Source organism: Falco naumanni, chromosome 8 (genome assembly GCF_017639655.2).
Source record: "Falco naumanni isolate bFalNau1 chromosome 8, bFalNau1.pat, whole genome shotgun sequence".
Classification (NCBI taxonomy): domain Eukaryota; kingdom Metazoa; phylum Chordata; class Aves; order Falconiformes; family Falconidae; genus Falco; species Falco naumanni.
In genome coordinates this window covers 43,665,599-43,690,869 of record NC_054061.1, presented here as the reverse complement: position 1 = coordinate 43,690,869, position 25,271 = coordinate 43,665,599, and the positions used below count along the sequence as shown (strand labels likewise).

The 25,271-nt window shown below is 39.6% G+C and overlaps 2 protein-coding genes across 4 annotated transcripts in view; one reads left to right on the top strand and one right to left on the bottom strand.

Moving 5' to 3' along the window:
* The first annotated feature begins 92 nt into the window (after positions 1 to 92).
* On the top strand, positions 93 to 3,866 carry SPC25 (SPC25 component of NDC80 kinetochore complex). Of its 3 annotated transcripts, none has more exons than XM_040605100.1 (7): positions 93 to 193; positions 771 to 928; positions 1,014 to 1,079; positions 1,845 to 1,991; positions 2,137 to 2,241; positions 2,546 to 2,644; positions 3,612 to 3,866. In XM_040605100.1, exons 2-7 carry the CDS (start codon positions 775 to 777, stop codon positions 3,743 to 3,745), a joined length of 705 nt encoding a protein of 234 aa, XP_040461034.1. In that variant the 5' UTR covers positions 93 to 193; positions 771 to 774; the 3' UTR covers positions 3,746 to 3,866. The 3 variants fall into 3 exon arrangements, with proteins under 3 accessions (XP_040461034.1, XP_040461035.1, XP_040461033.1); XM_040605101.1 differs by having other exon boundaries at positions 146 to 246; XM_040605099.1 differs by having other exon boundaries at positions 152 to 309.
* A 7,773-nt stretch (positions 3,867 to 11,639) lies between these two features.
* CERS6 (ceramide synthase 6) overlaps positions 11,640 to 25,271 on the bottom strand; it is a 124,355-nt gene continuing 110,723 nt past the window's right edge. The window contains exons 9-11 of the mRNA XM_040605016.1: positions 15,370 to 15,526; positions 14,331 to 14,354; positions 11,640 to 13,268 (exon numbers count right to left, since the gene is read on the bottom strand). Coding sequence (XP_040460950.1) covers positions 13,107 to 13,268; positions 14,331 to 14,354; positions 15,370 to 15,526 — 343 coding nt within the window. The 3' untranslated portion in view covers positions 11,640 to 13,106. The remainder of the gene's footprint in view (positions 13,269 to 14,330; positions 14,355 to 15,369; positions 15,527 to 25,271) is intronic.

Here is a 25,271-nt window from a genome sequence, read left to right as displayed (position 1 = left end):
CTCGCTCGGCGGGAGGGAGCCGTTACCGCAGCAACAGCACCAGCAGCTCCCAGACCGCCCTGCGGGCCTAGTCGTGGCGGGAAGGACGGCTGAGCCTATCAGCGGGGCGCTTGTTGCGAGGCGGCCGAGAGGCGGCGCCCAGTTAGAAAGCAGCCGTTGGGGACGCGGGAAGACGCCGGCCGTTTGAAAGCTGGTGGGTGCGGGCGGGCTCGGTAGTGTGTCTCTCGCTCCGTCCCGCTCCCCTGGGTGAACCTTTACTCGGCGGGGCGCCTTTTGCCCCGTCCCGCTCCCCTAGGCAGGATTCGGCAGGTACCGTGGAGCGCCGCTTGTTTGCGGGGCCGTGGAGGCCGCCGTTAGTGTCTGGTCGGATGGAGAGGGGGGTGCCCCCCTGAGGAGAGGCCCCGCTCGCTGCGGGCCCCGCGGAGGGCAGCGATGCGCCGGGCGGCAGCGGTGCGGTGGGCGGCCGGGGGCTGCCGGGGTCCTGGCACCGGCTGTCGGTACCGTGGCGGCCCCGAGCACGGCGCAGCGCCGCGCCTCCCCCTGACGCTGTGGGTAACCCCGTGCTGGTGGAATAGCCAGAGAAACGTGGCTGCCGCCGTTACTGCTTATTGTGGTAACGGCAGCAACAAAAGCGGCTCTGGGAAGAGGCCTTAACAGTGCGAGGGGGTAGAAAGGGCCCTGAAGGTTTCTCCTGTAATTGCGGGTTACAACCGCTACGACTGTCTTGCGTGTCTTGACACTACGTTTATTCACTTACGTGTTTGTTGTAGCGCTATGGCGAATATAAAGACAGAAGATGAAATAATCCTCTTCGAAAGAGAAATGAAGGAGTTTTGGACCAAATTAAAAAGTATTTATGACACTGAACTGATCAGTGAGACTTTAGTACTAAGAGATTCATGCAAGGAGTCCATAAAAATGCTTTCAGGTAAAAAGACTTATATTCCTGCTACCTCTACTTTTTCCAAGTTATCCTCAAACTTTTTCAGATAACAAATAATTTTCCATTACAGAGAAATGGTCTAAGAAGCTGAAAGAAGGAGATCTGATGATTGATAAAATTCACGAGTATAGCAAAGGTACAGTATAGTTTTTAATTATTGTCTAGCATTTCTAAAAATTAACTTAATACAGCTGAATAATATGTTTATCTTCCCATTTTAAAAGGTAAGTAACATCATCAGAATGAAGTTACAATGAATTCAAACGTATTTGGTTGGTTACAGGATGTAAATTGCAACTCAAAAGCAGTTGGAAAACTTCATTGATGATGTGAAAAGATAAAGGTCTAGTAAAAGTGTTCAGTATAGTGGTTTTGGTGCTTAAGTATTTAAAACAAAGTACCAGAACTTGCTGACTGCAATAAAACGTAAATTAAGATTGCTTAGTAAAGTTAAATACTAGGTTATTTACGTCTCTTCTGTATTAGTAATAATTATAGTCAGTCTATCAGTCTAGGATTAACTTCTCTGAATTCTGTAGTTAAAATTCAGAATATCAGGTAAAAATAACTGCAGCTCTAATATCAATCAAGAGTTTCCATTTCTTGCTTCATGTCAAATTATTTGTCTATTATTTATATAGTGCTGGCACCAGAAACAATTTGCATCTGGTTGAGGTATTGGGGGGGGGGGGGGGAAGGAAGAAAAGCTTTTTTGAATAACTTTCACTTTGTTTACTTAATGCTGTTAGTCTAGTTATGCTGACTTCTCTCTTCAGCTGATATAGCATGTGTTTCACTAGTGTTACTCAAGTAAGTCATCTCAAACTATATAGATAAACACTAAATAGCAGGGACATGATTAATCAACTGTATATGTTCATATTTTCTTGCCTGATTTCAGAGATCCTCCAGCAGAGCCAGCACGTGTCAGAAAATCAAAAGCGTTTGACAGAAATAAAATCTAACCTAAATCAAGAAGAAGAGCAAAGGAAGGACTTAACTGACAGCATTCAGGAGCTTAAAGAAGAGTTGCTGAAGAAAAAGGAAAGTAAGCAAGCAAATGACAAGTAAATTTTCTTAATTACAGGAGGAATTGTTTTCTACACTTGCTTTTGATGGGCTTTTCTACTGTTCTGAATATTTGTAATGTGCTTGTTTTACTTTGATATTTACGGCGGCTTTTAAAATTCTAGTAATATCTTCTAAAAACAAAGCCACTAAGGAGAGAGTGGAACGACTATGCAAGTTCAAAGCATTGTTTGAAGAGCGGCTTGGATTGGAGATACGCAGAATTCACAGTAAGTTTCTGTCGTTTTCATGTGCAGTAATACAAAATGGTTAACATTGGATTGTGCAGTGAAGAACATACTAGCTTACACAACTGCAGGATTATCTTAGCTAAGGTATTACCAGTGTCTCCCAAATAGCAAAATATGGTGTGTTAAAATGCACCTGTCTTTCAAAAGAGACTAGGGTTGCCTAATTTGTAAGTGTTCTAAGAATATTAATTGAAACGGCAGCTTTTAGTGTGATTTTAGTCATCATTGTGACTCTCCAGTAGAGGTTACTGGTGTTAATTAATTCTGTTTGTGTATGTTTTAGATGAACAATTACAGTTTATATTCAGACACATTGACCACAAAGATCCTGACAAGCCATATGTATTTACGCTTTCCATAAATGAACAAGGAGATTATGAAGGTATGGGAATTTTGAATCTTTAAGCAAAGGGACAGAATCTAATGCCCCTATTTGAAAGAAAGGGGAAAGAAGTAAAGTGTGGTTTGGTTTTAATCTTTATCTTCCAATTTCTGAATCAAGAATTTTGCAGTGGTAATTTTTTTTTTAAATTGGTTTTTCTTTTTAATTTATATGAAGATAAAACTGCTTGTCATCAATCCCCTCTGTTTGTGGAGTTGCAGTTTACTTTGTATTGAACAAAGCAGAAGAGAATATAGAGATAGGTGGTTTGTTGCTGCTTCTGTTCTTGCTGGAGTGGGTGTTTCTGCTGACAGGCATATTCCAACCTGTTTGAGAAGCCTAGAGGGTAGAAGTTATGTGACATGAGGAAGATTAAAACTTGAAATCCAGCATTCCCATTCTGTAAGGGTACAGCCTTTCGTATCTGAAAGCTGTTTTTGCAGTACAGATCTTCAGTTATGAAGAACAGCAGTGGTGATTTGAGTACTGTGCTGAGTAGCTTCTAGACAGATGCTGCTGTTGCTCTGCCTTTAGGTATGGACTGAATACATTTCTGGTTTTATTAATTCAGATCTAAACTGTACTGAAGTTAAAAGTTTATCACATGCTGGACACTACATCAGTTTTCAATCTGCCTGCCTGCAGAGCAACAGAAATCCTGTCTGCAGAGCAACAAAAATGTTTAGGAACGTGTTTCAATTTTTGAGCAGGCTGTGGATTACTGAGAAATGCTGGGAATTCAAGCAGGAGCACAGCACTGAGTGGTAGGTCTGGAAATAAAATAAAAATAATAAAATTATGTGTTCTTTGAGGCTTTTGCTTTGCTGGAATAAAATTATTTAATAGGCTACTCAAAATACTTAAGGAAGCTGAAATGTACAAAGATAACCTACATTTGTATTTCATAAGCATGGAAAAAACCTAATGAATTTTTTTATAATAATATTTTGGAAACTTGTCTTTTTAGTGACTTCCTGTTCTCCTCCTCTGGACTGTATAGAAGAGTTCCAGCTCAAAGTCAGAGAAACTAACAATTTTTCTGCATTTGTTGCAAACATCAGAAAAGCTTTCACTGCTTTATCTTGTAATCAGTCTGTATAAAACCAGCTTATACCTCTCTTCCTAGTGTCAAGCACACTTTTTTTCTTTCCTTGCTGTATTGTGAAAGTATGCATTTATCCATGTTTTACTTTAATTTCTAAATAAAGAAAAATGAAAACAGTATTTTAGTCCACTGTCATCTAAAGTCATTTTGGATCATTCTTCAAACAACAGTAAAATCAACTACTTAACTGAATGGCTGCAGACATGCAAATTTTGATCTACTAGCAATGGATTAATGTTGTAATGATCTCTATTTAACTATTCATCACAGGAGAAAACAACTGAAACATGCCCTCAGTAAGAAAGACATGCTCAGACTTACTGTCATTTTTTCTTGTTCATCTCAGGCATGAGTGGATATTTTACTGCTTCTAACAAAATTACTTTGCCAAGATTGCTATGCACAGGACATAAAAATACACGACAACTGCTGCATTGGAATTTACATTTCTAGGAATTACTTGCTAGAAAAGATGATGTGCCTGGTTGTAAATGTTCTATGGATATGCCTAAAGCAAGAAGTAAAGTTTGAAATGTTTATTGTGTGTAATTTAAACCTTTACAACTAATTTTGGAGTTTGAATAATGAACTTGCTTAATATTTGCAAAGGCAGATCAGGTGCAAATCTTACTTCCTCTAAAACAGCCAGACATTCCAAAAGCAGGTAAAAGCTAGGAAAGGGTACACAACACATTTGTTTCTTTGATCATTATAAAATATGAAGTTAAGCTGGCTTGTGATATCCCTAAACCAGCTTTTATGCTAGCTAAAGATCTGTCTTCAAATCTCAAAAATGTGCCTGTATCAAATGCACTTAGTGCTTATAGGATCTCTTGCACCTGTTACGTCGCAATTGGGAATTTTCTGTTTGTTACAAAGTGGCACAGTACAGCAATATCCAATTTTAAGGACAAGTAGGATAATGCTATGTACTGACGCAACAGATAAAATTATTGGGACCCTAGTGTAATAGCATACAAATACCAACTGAAATGCCTCAAAGAGCATGTGGGAAAGCTCTTGAGCTCAAAAGCATTGTGCAGCTTTTTGGACACAATGAGCCAGAGCCCTGCAGCTGCTGGTAGTGCTCCATCTATTAGCAGGATCAGGTTTATCTTAAGGCAGACATGGATTTCAGTGAAGGGCTTTTCTTTTTACATAAATCAGTTTACCCAGCCCTTAGCTTTCCCTTTCAAACTGCTAACCTGTACTTAGCTACCAAAAGTCAAGCCTGAAATGCATGGACTGTCAGCTACTGCTGACAGAACCTTATAAAATTTTTCTTGTAATATAACGTAAAAATCTGGAAAATAAAGTGTTGAATTTCTTAGTGGAAATACGCCGTGAATTTAAGGACTGCTGGGAAGACAAAACAATATTAACCATGAGTAACATATGTATTAAGTGTATTTAATCACAACTGCTGTTTGTATGCTAGCTGGAGGTCGATTTTGAAAAGGAAATTAATTACTGTAAAAGTCCTCCTGCTTAACAACAGTTTTATTACACACCTACTCAACCAAGAGAGGAAGTATTTAAGCTGAGTTTGTTGACATTTTTCGTAAACCCTCTTGTATGTTGCTAGACATATTATGAAAAGCAAACAAGTATTTGCTACACTTGTGAAAATTAAGACATGGAAGTCGTGCTGTGCTTCTGTCATATTCCAATTCTGTTATATTACTGTCTTCTTTAATGCTTTAATAGACTGTGAATTTAATAAGTACCTTGAAATTGTCTAAGTTAGTCCTGTCATTGTAATACTCTAAAATCACTGTGAACTCATTTGTGAGTGATTTCAACTTTTTAAAAGCCCTGCCGAACCCGATATAACAAACATATGCACAGATAAATCACTTAGTCCCACAGGCAGATTACAGCGCATTTTTAACTGTATGAATAAAGTATACTAAATAATTATGGTAATACGCTTACCTTTTTGAAAGCAATAGATGCAATCCAATTACACCAGGCTTTACTGCTGGAATAGGATTGTAGCCTGAAGGGCTGGGGGGAACGGCTCTGACTGCCAGACAGTGAGACTCCATTCTTTCTGTCATTATCCTAATCACTCTAAAGGTTGTACACAAAGAACCCTTTTAGAATCTTGAGCTTATAAACAAGATTTTTCAGCAGAACCAGAGGTAATGGAAGCCTGATTTCCCACAGGTCTGTGGTTTTGTCCTTGAACTTCACAGCGATATCCTAGCTCTTCCTTACCCCACGCCTGAGCTGTGCTAGTTCAGCCTCTGCTTGGCTGCTACTAAAGCTGCAGGACACCAGTTGCACTCTGCCTGCCCTTCCTCCGGTACAGAGCGTGGATCTGTGGCTCTCTCCTTTACCTGGCTGCTGCTTTTTAGTACCCTGTAAGAATAGCTGCAACAGATTCTCCTTTTCAAATTTGGCCTAATGGAGCAACAGGTTTAAAAGTTGTTAGGGAGACTGACAGACTATGCTAAAAATTGTGTTAGTCATGCAAGTGCGTGGTCGTTTTTCATATGAACTTACATGTATTTTTATGTGCCTATGCACTGAAATGATCAATTGAAAGAAGATACAATCAATGTTAATTATTTCCTTCCTCTTCAGTCACAGCATTTTGAACAATGCTAATTGCTATTGACTCACCAGTTTTATGACTGATGGATAACTTCCTATATGGAAACATGCCCTTTGACTGACTTCACAGAACCACAGAATGGTTGGGGTTGGAAGGGACTGGGTAGGTAGCGTAAAATCTGTCAAGGTGTGGAACAGGGCATAAAAACAGACCAAAAAACCAGCATAAATTAGGGAAACAGTAACCCTCCACCCACAGCAGCAGAGCTGGGACTAACGGCATGGAGCAGGAATCCCTCCACACAACCTCCCAGCCTCTGTCCATCACAGCATGATGAGATGCTGACTCATGCAGCAATTTGCCCATCTGACACAGTTACACATTTGGATTTCTTCCACTCACCTGTACCACAGGAGACTGTGACACTGCCTTTTAGCTCTTCTAAAACTGCACAGACCTCCCATCTTCTGAGAACCACTGTGTTTCTTGTACAGAGGGACCTTTACAGACTTAAAGGCAAGTACATCAAAGAATTCTTGCTCTTTTTCACATTATCCTGAGCCATTTTCTGTACACAGTGGCTCCTCCTTGCACTAAGTTGAGGGTATATGTGGAATAGGAAGCAAAAGACATTAGACATACAACTGGGCAATTTTTCACATAATTAAATTTCTTCAATAAATAAGAATTTAAATGCCATATTAAAAGCACTACAAGAATCTCTCTATATATTATCATGGAGGCATATTAACAACTACAGTAATTAGTTCTTCAAACACAGTGCAGATCCCCAGGTTTACTTCTCTTCTGGAGTCAAAACTTCAGCTGATGTGTGAAGATTCCTACATAATTTGTATTTGTCTTATGAGAAATGTTGCCTCAATTTTCTGCTGAAGTTGTAAGAATCTTTACATGCATCCCATTTCTAAGTACTTCCTTTTCACCTTTAAATGCTGCACCAGAGCTTGCCTGACAATGGTATTTTGTAGACTTTACTTCAGTGAGCATATGAAATCAATTCCGGCTTAGCGCATTGCTACACAGAGATGGCTCCTTGTTTTTTTTTAAAAATGCAACACCTTTTACCCCTCTTCTTTTTATCAGTAATGAAAAAACATGGAATCCTCTCATAAATAAGCAAGCAGATTCAGTCTGCTTTAATGTTAGAGGTCTGGAAGATGCAGCTTTTTTTGCAAAATCAAGAGCTGCAGCTTTTTCTCAGAAGAACCACTGTACGGGAGTGGGCCTGTTCTCTCACTTCCAGAAGTGGTTAGTAGGTGGTGCTTTGCTGACTGACAGTTTAGCCCAAAACATCTGGTCAACATCTACTTTTAAGAAACTCTGACCACCTAGACTGAAAAAAGACAGGTTTTCCAAAGTGGGTCCAGCTGGACATATGACATGACTAACATGCAAAATTTTACTTTTGAAATTCTAGCAAAATGTCTTTTCTTCATAATAAAAATATTTTTATTTGTATAAAGAGAAGTTGTCCTTCTAACACGTGCTGTTACAGTTTCATGCAAGAAATAACATGAAATACAGTGACAAACTCAGCAAAGACATACTTGGATCTGCTCTAAGCGTGCTGGAGTCTGCAGTGTGGATAATCTTTGAGCTAAAACAAAGGAAAACATTTGCATTTCATAGAAAAGAAATCCGACACTACATTCCTAATACTTATGTTTATTATGAAAGTGTCTCTAAATTAAAATAGTCCACAATACTGATTGGTTCCAGAGATTTTTTTGAGGAACAATTATTTTCCATATTAAAAAAACCCCAAACCAACCAAGTTAAACACAAAATAACTCCCAAAGTTCTACATAACAGTTAAACATGAAAGAACTTCTAGCTAGCACATCACTGTATCTGGGACAGTGGAGGTCCTACACATCACTGCATTTCTGAAAGAGTTGCTCAAGCACAGGATTGTCATGAAAACACAGGTAAAATAGTGTCATCTGCCTCACCCTGACTTGCAACAGGCAGTCAACATGCACAGTGCAGTACGAGAGCTTGTGTATAAAAGTTAAACCCCGGGACTGCAAGAAGCTGAATGAAGCTCAACAGAAGCGAGAAAATGGGGTTTGTTGTACAGATCTTTTAGGTCATGTAACAGTAATTTTTGTCTTTTGTTTGATGTGTGATCACTGACACGGCTCCAAAACATCATTTCATAGTATTTCCTCAATTTTTTTAATTGAAAGCAATTTCAAAGACTGAGAATTCTGTACAGATACACTCAAAACACTGTGTTTTCATTGCAACTACAATCAGAAATCTTTACTATTTAAAGGCTACACACATATGCCACTTTTCCAAACTTCCACTAGTGCTTTTTCAAAAAAAAAAGAAAAAAAGAATAAGGTTGTCTTACTGAAGTTCCCATTAGTTCCCTGTTCCAAATCAAAACCAGTCAAAACAAGTAATACAAACTGGTTTTGCTTTACGGTTTAAAGGCAACTGTAGTCTGCAGAACACTGAAGTTAGACCTAAATAGGGTCTACATTATAGGAAGGGTAAAAAGTATTTGATAGCTCCTCTCGCACAAATGTCACAAGAAGTAGACAACAGGAGACATAAAAAAATGAGTCATAGCAAAGAGATTAAAAAAATACCAAAGCATCAACTGTAGAAAACCAATGGTAGCCCATATTTCTCTGAGAATACAGAAGGCTGCAGTATATGAGATGAATGAAACAGGCATTAGGCTTCCTACTAGAATACTCTGCATAAAATGCACACGGTGTCTAAATCAACCAGTGCTAATCATCACTGACATTTTCTGGAGGGTAACAGCTTTCACCGTTGTGTCCTGTTCAGAACCAGCAAGTGATTTTCACCTGAAACAGATATAGATTTAAGACAAGAATCACTTCATTGTAAGCAAAGCTTTAGTGCATGTTCTTGGGTCTCAGAAAAAGGATTTGGCATTGGCAATCAGACAGAATGGTCACATGCTGAGACAGGAGCATATGAAAGCTGTGATACCTGTTCCAATTCTGCTAGAATAAAATAAATAATACATAGAAAAACCTACAAAATAGCCACAAGGAAACAGCATGGGACACTTTGGCATTTTAGAACCAGCGCTATTTAACATTGATAGAAGTCCAAAAGACTCCAACTTCCACCCTTGTTTGATCAGATATTTCTACCATTTTCTGCAATGTTTGGTTTTCGTTTTTTATGACACAAACACCCCTCCCCCCATATATTTTTCTTCTGGTACAAAATATGCCAGTATGGGAAACAGTAAAGAAAGGGAGATCGGAATCCTATTTTACTATAATCTGGGCTGGCTAGGGAGAGAAGACAGATTCTTACTATTTACTAACAAACTCTACATATAATTTCCTCATTTTTCTACTTCAACATCTCAACCACTGTCGTACTGTGCTATAAAAGGGGAGCATAGAAGTTGAAGACAAATAGGTTATAGAGTACAAACCCTCATTTCTAAAATGACTAAAATGACAATTCTACAAAAGGTACGAATATACAGAACCTTTCAAGATCTTGCATTACCATGAGGCATGTGAATAATTCCAATCGATTTCCTGGAATATGTGCATTTATCCTCTAAATACTTGATGGCCTCCAAAAGCACCTTGCAAAGCTCTTCAGCAGAGAAGCAAACAAATTCAAATGAAAAAGGAAATAGTTGCATGACATTCTTTCTGCAGAGTGGAAGATGAAGCCAAAGTTTTGACATCCACTGGTTAAAGCAATGAATCAAAACACACCGTCACATATGATCACTAAAACACTTGGCCTTTCCCACTAATGACAGAAAAAATTGTGTGAATTTTTAATTTTCATAAAAAAACTTGTAGCTTGAAAGTGTAGCGATTGTTTAGCAAAGCTTAGTGAAGTTCTCAATGCTTCCTTACTCTTATCCCATTACCCAAATGGGTCATTTAAATATCTCATCTCACCTCTTTTCCAGACGTATCTGTATTAAGTTTATTCTAGGCTGCTAAGAATGGACTCCAAAAGCCGGGTTTGTAGAAAATAAATAAGTCACTGGGAGTCAGCTGAACCACGGTAACTGTTTACATGCTTCAGTGCATAAGAGATGCAACTGAATTTAAACCTCAAAGGAAGAGTTTCAGTCTTAAGTTGCATTATTTAACAGTGGGGATAAACTAAGAGCATACGTAGCGAGCAATGGCAAATCACCTCAAGGTTTGTAGCCTTGACTGTACATCAGAATCAACGCTACAGAGCACAGCTGAGGAGGACCAACAGGGACCAAAGGTCTCCTGCCTCTTGCACAGCGATTGTTACTGGGAACTGTTCTCCGTCCAGGTATCAACAACATTGCAGTATTATTGAACGATGTCTATATTGTGTATGTTGATAGTTCAGAGTAACATTCTGTACCCATGTAAGACAAAATATTTTGCCAGAATGCCATTTTTGTAACCATCTTTCCAGAAGGGAAATGGTCCGGTGGAGGTAGTAATCAACACCATGAAAGAGGTATGTTTAAACTGCTGTTCTCGATTACCATCTTAGCAGGTCAGATTACAGAAATTATAGTGTCCATTCAATATATCCCAGGATGCTTTTGTTTTAAAATCTTGGTATCATCTTGACAGTAATTATTAAACAACTGCCACTTCAAATAATGTGAATGGGATACTTTCTATTGCAATCAGTGTATTTTCATGTATAACCTACCCTGCAGATAACTGAAATCAGAGGCACAGGAGACAGATGAGGAAAAACTAGAGGCAGAGAAACTTTTGGGGGAGAATGAGATTTAATTAAGATTCTCTTGCTCCCTCAGATGTACTTATGGACATATAAAATACGCAGCTGCTGAATTACAAGGTTACCTGGCTTTTTCAAAAGATGCTCTGTGGGTAGTAAAACCGACAGCTCTCCTTCCATGATTTACAATTTTTCAGTTTTCTTACCTTTATTGTCTACTAAGTGGAGGAACTATTTTAATTCATGCCATTCTGCCCTTACTTTTAGCACATCTTTTCTTAAGACAAAAGTGTCTTTATGGACAATAAGGTTTTACAAGTTTTCAAGAGTGGCCAGTAGAATAGGACAAATCTCAGTTTTTCAAAAGAAAGAAGTGGCAACACAACTTTCTTTAATGGAGTCTGTATAAAATAGTCTTTAAACATGTCTTACGGCATCAGAAACCATCTATATTTTGCTATTTGCATAGGTGGAAGGAATCAGAAAGTTTTCCTGGCTCAGAGTTCCAGCTGAACACAGCACTTCAATCCCTTTGTATATAGAAGACACACGGTTACATTTTTTTCCTGGTTTGTTCCTTCCTTTTTTTTTTTTTTTTTTTTTTTAAAATATATGAGTCTTTGGTCTAAAAGCACATTGGTTCTGTGTGCACATACACAATACTGTTGAACAGTAGGTTGCATAGAGTCTGTTACCCAAGAACCTCGCCTACTTTTGGCACTGCTGTCACACAAATCACAGAAGTGTCCTGCAAGAGTTGAATGATCTTTAGCACACTACATCAAGCCTTGATGTAGAGACTGGAAGAAGTATGTATATAAAGATGTTTATTTTGGGTGTTAATTTGTCTTCTTTGGGACACAGTTTGTAAATCTTGGATGAGAAAGGAGTGCAAAATTATTCTACAGACACCCTTAATTTTATTTGTAGAGGTGATGAAATACTGCTGAGTGTTCAAAGTTTGCTGTGAATTACATTAAGTGAATTTTGCTCAAGTTTTCGTGCATTTAAAATAAACTACTTCTATTAATGTATGACATTCTGCCTTCTCTCTCTTCACCCTACCAAGAAAGTGGCAATAATTATAAGAACAATACCTAGACTGAACTGTGTCTGATGAAGCAATGAACTTTCCATCTGCTGTTTTTTCCATTACACCCCTGCTCTCATCCATCTGAACGTGCAAGAACAGTTTCAGGAGTGAGGTCTGGATTCACAATGGTGTACTTGAACAAACACCTTTCAACATGGAATCTCTGCAAAAAGCTAAAATCTGTAGAGAGCAAAAACTGCAGGGCCAAAAAAAAAAAAAAAAAAGTGAGAATAAGTTTATGCTAACTGTTGACATCAATGCTTTTGGGTATTTGCACCACAAATCAAGTCTACTTCTAATGCAATTAGCCACCAAATTGAATTTTAAATTATGCTAAAATAATATCCCACAATTACCACAGTTTTTTCCCTGAATTGCTAATTTACCACATTACCTACTATTTAAAATATCAATTCAGTGTTTCAAAACTTTATGTTGGAGGAACGGCCACTGTGATTTGATAGGCAATTTCAAAATCAGCACTTTAAAACACAAAGATAGCAAAAATATCTGAAGCAGCTCTAGTATCTATAAAGCTATGTTCTATCTTACTGTAAGTAACAAATCAAGCAACTATTACTTATAGCAGATTCAGCAAAAGCAACAGGGATGGACAGAAGAGATCTGAGCATGATGCTCTCCACCACTGAGAATCCCAAGAAATAAAGTTTGAGAATGGATATTCCCTTTTGTCCACAAGTTCCTGAAAGAATACAAAATAAATAAAGTTTCAAAGACAGTACAAGTGAAAATACTGCTCCCATTGTGTCAGTTACATACACATACAGCATGCCTACATATACAGAATGGTGTGTTGTCTTCATTCACAAACAGGAAATATGGCAGCGCGCTATCAGAATGCTTTGATACTCCTAATTTTTTCTGATGCTGAAATATATGAAGAAACTGCATTCACAACTTATAATTTACTTCCAGTAGCAAACAGTTCATTCTGTTCATGTCTCGTGACTGAACTCAAGGATTAATGCTCCTCTGAGCAAGTGCCACCAGTAAGATACCCATTTGTCCCATTGGCACCACTTGTCCCATTCGTGGTGATAGGGCTGTGCAGGGTCTTTGAACGAGGTACTGTTTCTTCCTCATCTGAGCTTGACTCAATGTCACTTCGGTCATCCTTTGCTACCTGCAGAATTTGAAAAAGAAGCAAGCAGTAGGTGACTGTAAGGAAACAACTGGGATTTTCGGTTCAAAAGAATCAGAGAATTCAAACATTTTTCTTTTCATGCTTTGAAGGCAATCTCAGCTCTGGCACACTTCTCTGCCTTTGCCTGCCTGGACTCACTTCAAACACAGATGCCTGTACACACATATGCCACGTGCAAAGGCAGGGTGAGAACTCTGCACTGGTGCACTGAAGGTAGTATGCTTAAATGAGGGCATAGTGCTTAAGGCAAATGGTTGTGCACAGACTAAAGCAACCCATAATCCAAGCTCCCAAGTTCAACCTAGCCCCGGTTCCTCTGCCCTCCTACTACAACTTTATTTCCTGTCCTTCCTTTAGGGTGCTTATCTTTGACCTGATAAGACAAATTATTCGATCCAACTTCCTCCGCCTGACCTCAATTCATTCTCCAGAGGCCACATGGCTCCAGGGAATAGTGCTACAGGCTGGCAGTAGGACACAGCAGTACTGGCAGAAGCATAACCCACTGCACCAGGTAACTCCGGTCTCTGACTTCAGGCAAGTGATGAGAACAGGGCTGGGAAATCATGGGTATAGTCCACTTCAGTCCCTATCACAGGAACCATAAATGTACTTGAGCAGTTCAACGGTCTGTCCCACCATGTCACTGGAAAGCTGTTTCAGAAACAGACTGTCCTTAATTGTTGGATTAGCTAAGCTGCTAATTGCCAGCTGACTTTTGCCTGACAGTTCATACCCATTTACTGGGTGAATGCTGTTCCTTAGGTTAAGGAGTCCTCCTCCTTTTCAGAGCTCTTTGATTCTTTGTATCTTTGTAACATAACAGCACCCCTGATACTACAGACAAAAGTGGTTTCGAATGGTATTAGGCAATGCATAGGCAAGAAGTAAAAACGGCCTTTAAAGATGGCCTTCATTTAAATGTATAAACACAAACAGTGGATAAAAATACCAAGCAGAAACTACTAACTACCCCCTCCCAGACAAACACTAGTATTGCACAGAATAAATCTTTTGCATAGTACATTTAAAGAAACTTACATGCAAGGGGTTCCACTTCCCAGCCTTCCAGCACAGCACAAGGGAAAGGATAAACAAGCAGAATAAGAGAGAGCATGAAGCACTCTTTGAAGTCACTGGTGTCATTCAGACAGGACTGCTGAGGCTAATAATCACTAAAAGCAGAGGAGACTGAAGTGTAGCTTCCAGGCAAAATACAGTTCGTGAATGCACTGTCCTTCAAACAGACTGAGTGGCAGATTCTGGGCTCCATCCAGAGCAAGTCTGAGCTCTCCAGTACATTCACAGAAAGCAGTTTTCTGCAGAACAATCCCATTCACTTTGGGGGCGGTCACGTCTAAATTATCTACTCATGTGCTATACTCTTTAAAGGCAAAATGCCTGTACTTTACATCAGCTGTAAGTGTTAGTTCTACCATTTAAGTGTAAGTGCCGTATTTGCGCAGCAAGTGCAATGGGGCTAGCATTTCTGTGAATTATATCTTCCTGTCAAATGTAATAATGGCAGCAAGACACTAAATTTTATCCCAAATGGTCTTGCGGTGGGAATCCTAGAAAGAAAGTACATAGCCCCTCGGAAAACCTCATTAATACCAAAACCCAAAAGAGGCTGTGATTTGTAACTTTGCCACCAGCAGAGGCAGCAGAATTTCAATTTATACTATTATTACTACCACTACCAGCTGGGAAATGAACACTTTGCTAACAACTACTATAAAGAAGAAGAGCAGAACTGGCAGCCCCAAGAAAGCGGTTTGCTTACTTTTTTTTAATCTAATTTCCCTAATGGAGTTCGGTTCAGTGTACCAGATGATTAAAAAGAAGTGTGGAAACACATATAAATGTAATCACTATAAAGAGTACATTAACTTATCTGACATTTGTTAGAAGCAGTGGAAAAAAGTTTCCATGAAAGGAAAGAAAAGTTTACATAAAACAATGTGTGTCTTCAGCAATGTGTTATGGATTAGAAAGAAAAAGTAATCAAAAAGTCAGTGACCCTGTACTGATATGAAAAAAGTTAAAACCCAAAACTTGAAACAGAACCATGCTATCTTACCTTGCCCTTTGAAATAGCTTTGTAGGCTGTCTTTATGATTAGGTAAGACCAAAACCAGTGCAGAAATTGAAGAATCACAAGCAGCACGTTGAAGACCCACAAGGCAGGAAAATTGCCCAGAGCTTCATAAAGTTCAAACAATGTTGTGTTTAATATCCTGGAAGAGAAAGGGATAGAAAAATAATAACATTTTAATTAAGCCACAATCTAAAAGAGGCCCTTTTTAAATCAAGATGACAAGTACTTGATTAGATGGGATCCATATGGATAGTTGGTTCTCAGAGTAATAGTGACTCAGACTGAATCACACAGGTGTCTCCAGAAACAACATCAAAATGTTACTTTCAGCCTTTAACTTCATTTTGCAAATATCACATATAGAAAACAAAGATCCTCAGTGTGCCTTTCTTCTCTTCTTTTAGAAAGCTGGCAGGTGTTGTCTCACATAACTTCTTCCCTGTTCTTCACACCATGTTCCAAGGCTGTGACAATGAGTTGCTACTTCTGCCATGTGACACAACAAGAACCTGTACCAACAGCTGGGCGATACTCCCATCTGAAGCCTCTCTCCCAAACCCTGTCTCAAAGCTGATGGGTTTTGGCAGGATTCAGCCTCTAATAGGGTTTTCTAAGAAGGCGAGGGGTGGAGGGGTGGGGGCTTTGGCTGAGTGTCCCAACTTTTATTAGTGGAAACCTCAGCACCAACAGGAATCCAAAGTCAAAATAATCAACCAGTCGAAGGGCTTAACTCTGGGTCTTGAACATCCTGGGTGCCTGCACTAACCACTAAGGTACTGATGGCCACTTTTTGCAGAAAATCCAATTTGCACACTGCTCATGTACAAGCAAGAGCAAGTTTTAGCAGTTACATAAAGGACAGGTGGACAAGAGGGATACTTGAGGGCAACCAGGAGTGGGAGACCTTATTGCAGACTTTCAATACTTACAGGGGGCTTATAAGAAAGATGGGGACAAAGCTTCTAGTAGGACTTGTTTGATAGGATGAGGGGTAATGGCTTTAAACTAAAAGAGGGTAGATTCAGACTAGATATAAGGAAGAAATTTTTTACAATGAGGGTGGTGAAACTCCGGCACAGGTTGCCCAGAGGGGTGGCAGATGCCCCATCCCAGGAAACACTCAAGGCCAGGCTGGATGGGGCTCTGAGCAACCTGATCTAGTGGAAGGTGTCCCTGCTCATTGCAGGGGGGTTGGACTAGATGAACTTTAGAGGTCCTTCCAACCCCAACCATTCTGTGATTCTGTGAAATGCCAGTTCTAGACATGTGAATCAAGTTATTGAGACTCAACACTTCAGATGCAGGTGGTAACAGTGATGTTAGAATATGACTTCAGAAGCTTTGTGTAACTATTCTGCCCAAATACTCCGCCACAGCAGATAATTTCAATCTAGACCTCAGCAAACAGCCTGAGAACAGAGTGGACAAAACCCAGCAGAAACAAGGGAGCTTTTGGAAACAAATAATGATTTATGAATGCCTGTTAGGGGGAGAAAAAGAAGGCAACGTAAGAATTTGTCAACCTCCATCCGTTTTCCCTGCTGGTGTAAAAATTCATGAAAAAGTCCATTGGCTTTAAGTTATTTTTCTTTTTTTCAATTAACTACCAGCCGCTAGCCACTAGATGGCACATTCAACCAAGCCAAGGCCTGCACAGCGCGGTGGCTGCACCAGCTTGGTCTGAAGGAAGAGCCGTAGCTGAGGTACTACTGTCAGAAGGGCTTCAGAGCAGCACAGCTCCTGCTTGAAAACTTAAAGGATATTGGGCTCAGCTTCTTAATAAGCAATGACATTTGCCACAGTCCTTTCCAACAACATAAAGATCAGCTCAAGTAGTACTACTAAGAACTATGTACAGACAGCAAAGCCAGAATACAACATTTAGTGGTAAATGATGTATGTGTATAAACCGTCAAAAATCAACTGGTGATTTCTAGCATACCGGCCTTAATACTGTAGGGCATTTCATAATAAATTTTGTACCTTTTTACTTTTGCCTTCTTACACTAAACTGCAAGCTTGGTTCATAATTTACTGAGAAAAAGATGTTCTATTACCTTACTATCCAGCTGTGTTTTTACGCTGTCTTCTGTTTATGGAGTGAACATCAGAAAAAGAAACTATTTCCCCGTTTGCAACCCCCGCCTCATATTACTGCTTCTGTCAGCTAAAACTCTTCAGTCTCAGCTTTGTGTAATTTGTTCTGCCAATGGTAGCTGTAAACAGCACAGCAATACCCCACTTTATAATTCAAGGAGATGCTCTCACACATATCAAGCCACAACTGTAGTCAGCACTGTTTTACTTCACCAGTACTTATTTCAGTTCTAACTACCATAAGAAATTCAAACTTGAAATCAACAACTCCTGTATGTAAAGCTACCATTGTTTATATCCAACTGTTGGGGTTTTTTTTACATCTAAAATTTTATATGCTCCAGAATTGTAAAAGCAGTTTCTACAGGTTTCTGTTTCTATGTTCATTCACTGGACCAAATTTAATCCTGGGGACTTCCATAGCAGTCAAGTCAAAAAAGCAGCATTAAAGATGCAGATGGTCTGTTCTTGCAGAAGTTCAAAATATCAGGAAGACATCAAGAACAACAACAACAAAAAGAGTGTTTCTGGTTCCAAAAGCAGTTTCACCATGCAAATGAGTCATCTACTCTGTATTAGATATGGGAAGTAGGTCTTCATTGAAAAAGCAGACCTCTTCCTAACCTGCTCGTTCTGGCAAACTAAGGACAAGACTGGAACTCTCCATTACAGCTGCGTAAAGGGTCTCACTAATTGCTCAGCAATGCTAGGAGGGGTCAGTGACCTGACGTGCAGACTAGGTGTGCAGATGGAGCTAAGGCTGTCTAAGCACACAGGGCTGAGCAGATGCTGAATGAAAAATATAGAAAAAACATAGAAAAAATGAAGGAAAGAAAATAAACTTTCTCTCTCAGAATAAATCATATTATTTCAAGTCAAAAGTCTGAAATGGGGGAAAAATCCTAAGGTCAGTGGGCAGAATACAGAGAAATTCTACTTGCAGAGACCGAGGAAGGGAGGGAAAGAAGAGAGGTTAGACAACTTTCCACCAATTCCACAGCTGAAAGGATTCAATGGAAGCTTTTTAACCAACTACACACATAACAGGGATTGGAAAAAACAGCATGAGAATGGATTACACAAAGGAGAAAGTGCCTATAGGATATATGTGCAAATAAATCTTAGGTTCAAATACTCAAAAAGGCATTCAGGCACTTAAATGTGCAGACATGCTTGCTGGAATTTTTCAAAGCTCTCCCAGTGGTTAAATCCCATCTTTTCATGATGAATGGTGGGAAATATGATTCTTGGCTATCTGACTTGAAACATCTGGACTTGTTCTCACAGGGAGAAATTACTTTAAGCTGCAAGTGCTCTACCTCTCAGAAAACGTTGGTCAGCATTTCTCAGGTCTCTCTGCAATTTGGAACAAAACGTTCACTTCCGCTTCTGAAAATAAGTTAGCAATTTTTCTGAAAGATTTTGATAGCTGGACAAAGCCACACAATCTCAAGAAAGGTATTTTTCCCTTGTTAAATGCATCCCAAGCGGGGCTGTGCACCTGGCTGTGTACAGCTCTCAGTTTAAGATCTTGAATTAAGTAGTGTGGCTAAAGAAGGCAAACGAAAACAAATTCACCACTTGACATCCAGTCTACTCTTACAGAGATCTGTGCTAGGTTTTCAGGAATGCTGCCACAATATCTCAGCCACTGGGAGAGGTAATGCTGTACTTGCTGTACTACCACTCTAATTGAACATTCAGAATAAAATTAACACATTTTCAACAACTACTAAAGAATCAGCTGCATCACATCAATGGTAACACGGGGTTTTACTCTACTGTCTAACTCTTTACCTAGCCAGCAAAGCAGCACTTGAGAGGCTATGGGCAACAGGCCCATACACTGACTCAGATGAGATTACACTCCCCTCAGCTTAGTGGGCACAAGGCCAGGCTCTTGGGGAACAGTTACTAATTCTTGGCAAGCTGATCACTTGTCTTGCACCGGGAATGGAAGGAGAAAAGGGAGATGAAGGAAGAGAGATAGAGGGATGGATGGATAGAAGAGTAAAATGCTTATTTATATTTGACTGAGAATTGGCAAAAATGTACTGTGCTTGCTTCTGAAACGATCCCAAGAGGAATGAAAAGAGGTGAGAAAGAAGGCCATGTGGAAAGAGTAGGCATTCTTCCAGACAGACAGGAAATTTATGATAAACGCTGCAGAATGAAGCATAGCAGGGTAATGGGTGCTATTATCACATCCAATGGGAGCAGAAACTGTGCAGCTGGAATGACTGGTACTGCAAGTTGCCTTAACTTCTGCAGCACTGTCCAGTGACCAACATACTGTGTGTGCAACATGCTGAATGAAGGGCATGTTATCACAGTACAATAGCTAGAAGTCTCAAAATATAACGAAGGACAGAAAAAAATGATACCAACTTATCTAAATAATTCAGAATAAATGTCTATCTCCTTTGCCAAGTGTATATCAGACAACAGTATTCTATTTTGCACCATAACCAGCTGCACTGGACATACCCATAATTACAGAGCAAATAGATAATTACATCTAGGTGGGTATTAATGAAATTCAGATCCTATTTAGTGCAAGTAATCTGACAATGCTATTGCTGGTGATGCTTCAAAGTCTCTGCTTTTTAAAAATTTTCTTTTAAAAAATAAACAATTGCACTTACTTCTGCCCCAAAATATAGTAGTTTATTCTCCATTATACATGATAAAAAGTGACCAAGAGCAGAGAACAAAGAGTCAGGAATTCTAAATTCTGGATATAGCCGTTCTATTAACTTATTATGTGATACAAAAAAAATTCAAATTTCTTTACATAGTTTACTTTTTGTTAAGGATAGGCACAAGGTATTGGTATATCTTGTCTGCATGTAAAGATGCTGGGAGAATTAATCCATTACTTGTTTATAAAACACCATGGACTACTTGCTTAAAAGATGCCATAAAACTGAAAGGTAGAAAAAAATATCACCAAGATTCACAGAAAAATGAAGAAGCAGTGGAGTGTGAAAGCACACATATGTCCACTTGTTGATGAGCCATAGGACAACACCAGCTCCGTTCCATCAGTAGTCAGTATTTATCTCTAGGATTAAGAACTTGATTGAAATCTAATAGGACTTCACATCCCAGGCTATCCTAGTTACTTATAATGACAATGCTAAACTAACTTTACACAACAGGTGACCTGACACACAGATGTTTCTGCATGAGAGACTTCAGATGAGTTACCCAACTTTTTCCCTGAGAAGGGTATGAAATTACATGCAAATTAGTCATTAAACTGAAGACACTTTGATTTATAGCACTTGCATGTCCTGGAGCCCTCAAGCTGCAGCACAGCTAAATAATTATAGCAAATCCAGTACATAAAAGGCTGTACTGCCAACTTCTTCCTCTTCTGAGTTTCAGCTCAGCCAGCTGCTGTGTCTACATCACTGTTCTGCATTGAACAGATGCTTCTTGGTTCTTGCTGAGTGGAAGAACAAGCTGGTTTCCCTTTTCAGATCCTGCTGTCTCTTGGGTTTTTGGTCCCCCAGAGTAGGATTTATGTTACTCATTTGTGCCTGGCAACTATGAGAGGAGCAGCAGAGGTCCACTGTGAATGGAGAAGAGTCAGATGAACCAGCTGCCCACACAGCACCAATGAAACAGGGATGGATGGACAATGGGGAGAGAGATGATCTTTCAACAATCTCAGACTGGTTCCTCAGATTTTTTGGTTGGTGATGCTCATTACTCTCTTCTTTTAGACAGTAAGTTGATGAAAGATCTCCATAAAATGCAGCAACAGAAGGGATACAAACTCTTGAGCCAGTATTCAGAGAAACATTAAATCCACACACTTCAGTTTTATCAGTGAGCTCAGCATCACATGGAGTTCTGCTCAACCATACCAGACCCACATCAGAGTACTTCCTAACATGGTGCTAATACAAGCTCAGCTGGTGTAGAGATGGGTGACTTCTGTCCTAATACTAATTGAGAACAATACCTCTTCGCAGAAATCACAGCCCTGCCACTGAGACTGTGTTATTTTAAGTCCTGCGTAGATCGATAGGATTTCCAATTAACTAAAATGATAGAACAGGCAGGAAATTATTCATGTTTGAGGTACTGTAAAAGAGACAATTCTAATCAAGCTTTACTGGGTTCAGCTGTGCTTTTCTCTTCACTCAATTCCTTCTCATCAATAGTTACTGCCCATTAAATGATTTTTCAGCCACTGGTATGAATTATAGTATTTCCACTCTTGTGGATAGAAAAAACCCAAGAATGCAAGGTCAGAGACACCTTCACAACCCAAGTTCAAATCTCAGGAGAGTCTTGCAATAGACATTAGGATATGGAGAGAATTCAAATTTCCTAGCCGAATGTAATTATACTTAGCAAAATGTTGCATCAATAACGTGTTCTGGCAAAATCCTTGTGTAAAGGTCTGTAATCATAACACACAGGCACAGAGAAACTACGTTATGCTAAGAATGACAGTTGCAAATCTGAAAAACTCCAGGCACACATAAAACTTTCATATGAGCAAGAGAGAATACATATCAACATCCATTTGCCTGGAGTTCATGTTATTCTCCAAATAGCAAAAGCAATTGTTGTAAACGACAGGAGGCCAGTTTCCAATCTTTGCAAAACAGGGTATCAGAGAACAAAAAAGCCTTCCCCATGCCTTTTTTTGCTGACTAAAAGTAAGTGCAGTGCTCTGCTCAAGGAATATTTCTTCCTCTTGCTTTTGGAGCACACACTGACTGCCTTGTGTTTAGCTATATGCCATGGCAGACATTTCGGGAGGAAAAGATTACCCAAACTTTCTGTAATCACAGGAACTAAACAGAATTAGCTCAAAAGCCAACAAAACATCACAGAACAGCTGCAGCCAGTTCTCTGCCAGGTACTCAATGTCTTTCAGGTGGCCTACATACCATCAATAGTAGGGGTACCACACTTCATATTCATGGGTCTAGTCCTGGGAACTTGTCCCTAGACTAATGGAATAATTTTAAAATCCATAAAACTCTCACAGCTTAAGAAAGTGTGGTGGCACAGTGTCTGCCAAGGACTCATCTTTCAAACAAATGACTGAAGTATTATGGTCCAGTTGTGGAAGAAATGCCAAAAGATATGTATGGAGAGGGCAAAAAAACAGCACCATTTTGCCCCCACAAGCACAAGCAGCTCTGCCCCCACAAACATCGTAAGAATTCCCTTCATGCCAAAGTCTGGGAAATCAGCCTTAAACAGTTTTCAGTTTAATCCAAATTTCTTAATAATTATCTCTACTTTCATAGCTATTATAAGTCAAACTCAGCCATGATGCAACATTGATGAAACCAACAGAATGTGCTCACTTGCATGGGTGCTGGGTTTCTCCCGGTGTTCAGCCACAATGACCTCCTCCTAGCTGAGCACTAATGAGACCCTAGCTGCATTATGGCTGTTGATCACAGAGTTCAAAAGCCATTTACTATTTCAAGCTGGAAGCTATCTATCGCACTCCCATGCTCTTGTACAGCTATGATTTTTATGTCCCACGTACATCAACAGCTCGCGGTGAACCACTAGCATTGTTCTGCTTTTATAATGACTCTGTAGCCACAGACAATACACGTCACTAACAGCAAATCCTGGTGCTACAGATACAGCCTCTAAGAGAAAAGGGGCTGAGAAGAGGCAGAACGTTTGCACATCCTCAAACTATCTACAGCTACCTAGATTGTCAGCATTCGTATGGGCTCTGTAGTACTACCATACCAACACAGCTCTCCCCTCCACAGAGCAGGCAATGCTTCAAAGATGTACTTTGGGGCAAATTTTCCTCACACCTCTCTCTTTTAGGAAATAACCCAGTAAAACTGCAAATCCCCATTGTCAGCCTTTTCCCTTCCCTTTTTCCTTCCTTCAAGTGGTGCAGGCTTCAGAGGAGATGTGCAGAACTTCAGCTGACTACAAAGCAACTTATATGGGAAGGTGACTAACGGTGGAAGCAACCCTCAGTTCAGCCTCCCCAGGTCACCCACATCCTCCAGCCACCATGCCTTGCTAAGCTGATCTAGAAGTGGCTGACAATGTTTGACCACAACAAAAACACCGATGCTGCTTCCCTTCCCCTGAAACATTTACATCCATCAGGTTTTTTTGATCGTTTTAGATAATTTTTTCAATTCTGAGCAAAAGAAATGCCACAGCACAGGTTTCTGTCCTGTTTCTAATCAAAGCACAGGTTTTAGAAAGGACATATTTCATAAACAACAATGTGAGAACACTGACTGAACAATCCTTGACAACAGAAAGCATTATCACAGACACAGGGGATACAGTCGGTAGGAACTAAAAATGAGAATAAGAATCAGCTTTGGAAGTCTGATGAAATCCTTTTTCATATAATTTTTTTCCTGTTATGATCACAAGAAAGTCTTGAAAACAGAAACACTGAGTAAATGCCACTTTTTGTTATTTACACTGCAAACCCACAACAGTGAATGACACCTGTAACCTTTCCATTTCTTATAGCTTCCCTGTAAATAGCTGGATAGGTATTAACTCGGCACTCCAAAGACTTCAGCTTTGCTTCATGCAGTACTCAGAGGCCTGAGTTCACAAGCACTGTAAACGATTTGAGGAAATAAAATAACCAGGCATTAGAAAGGACAACATCAGATAATGTTTTGTCAAAAGCAGATGGGATGACAACATTATATACGCTCTATTAAAGAGCTAAGACAAGAGTTGTGAGCAAATTTATGGAGACTTAGTTAATTAAACTTTCTTTTAAATCCACAAATAGGAGTCTATGAGGTCTTCAAATATACTGTAGTCACCTTGCCAAAAACTTTTTATTAAATGCTCTTGATAAATTGACGGCTTATAAGTTGCCTGCTGAAACTACAAACAGCCTGAAATATAAGCACATTAGGTAATTTTTGTTAGCTGTACAGCATCCACTCAGTGACATCATGAATAACATAAGGAATCAAGAAGTATCAGAATCATAATTTATTCCTTCAGTATCTGCCAGTCACAAACAACTTAGACTGTGCTCTGGTTTAGACAATTCTCTGAGCAAAATGAGCTTGAAACAGTGTCAGAAGAGATCTATTTTCCTAACAAAAAAGTTATTTTACTGTAGAACAATTAGAGATGTTTGTCCAGCTCTATACATAGTACTGGCCAGGCTAGAAAGGTTTTCACTAACTTCAGGAACTTCAGGGTCAGCAACTGAAACCATCACAAAACACTATGTTCATTCAGAGTCCAGACAAGGTTTAGGCAGTTGGGATTTATCTGACTACCTAAATTCTTACCGTACCAAGTAACTGACCAGGATTCTTGCTTTAACTAGTGCCTATATATTGCTTTGACAAAGCAGGATCCTTTGTTAGGGTAGGTTTGAGTTGTCTGTTTTACAATATGTTCAGAGGAATAAAGCAGGGTGACTCTGTTAGGGTTCACATGCTGCCTTCCCACAACACACATGCTCCAAGGGCCAAACAGGAGAAAATGTGCCAAGAAAACCGGTATGAAAGATGACAACTCAGCTTCCCTGCATGTTAAGAAATGCACAAAACCAGTCAGTAGCAGATAGAAAAAGAACAAAGCTAGGAAAGAGAGCGGTTCAGCAAATCTTTGCAGCAGCTGCTAGTCATGCAGGCTTTCTGCTGCCCTATTCATGAATAAAGCTGCAATTTTGCTCAGAGCTAGTCATGCAGGCTTTCTGCTGCCCTATTCATGAATAAAGCTGCAATTTTGCTCAGATTGAAGCTGATTCCAGGATAAAAGAAAGGAGAGAGAACAGTGCA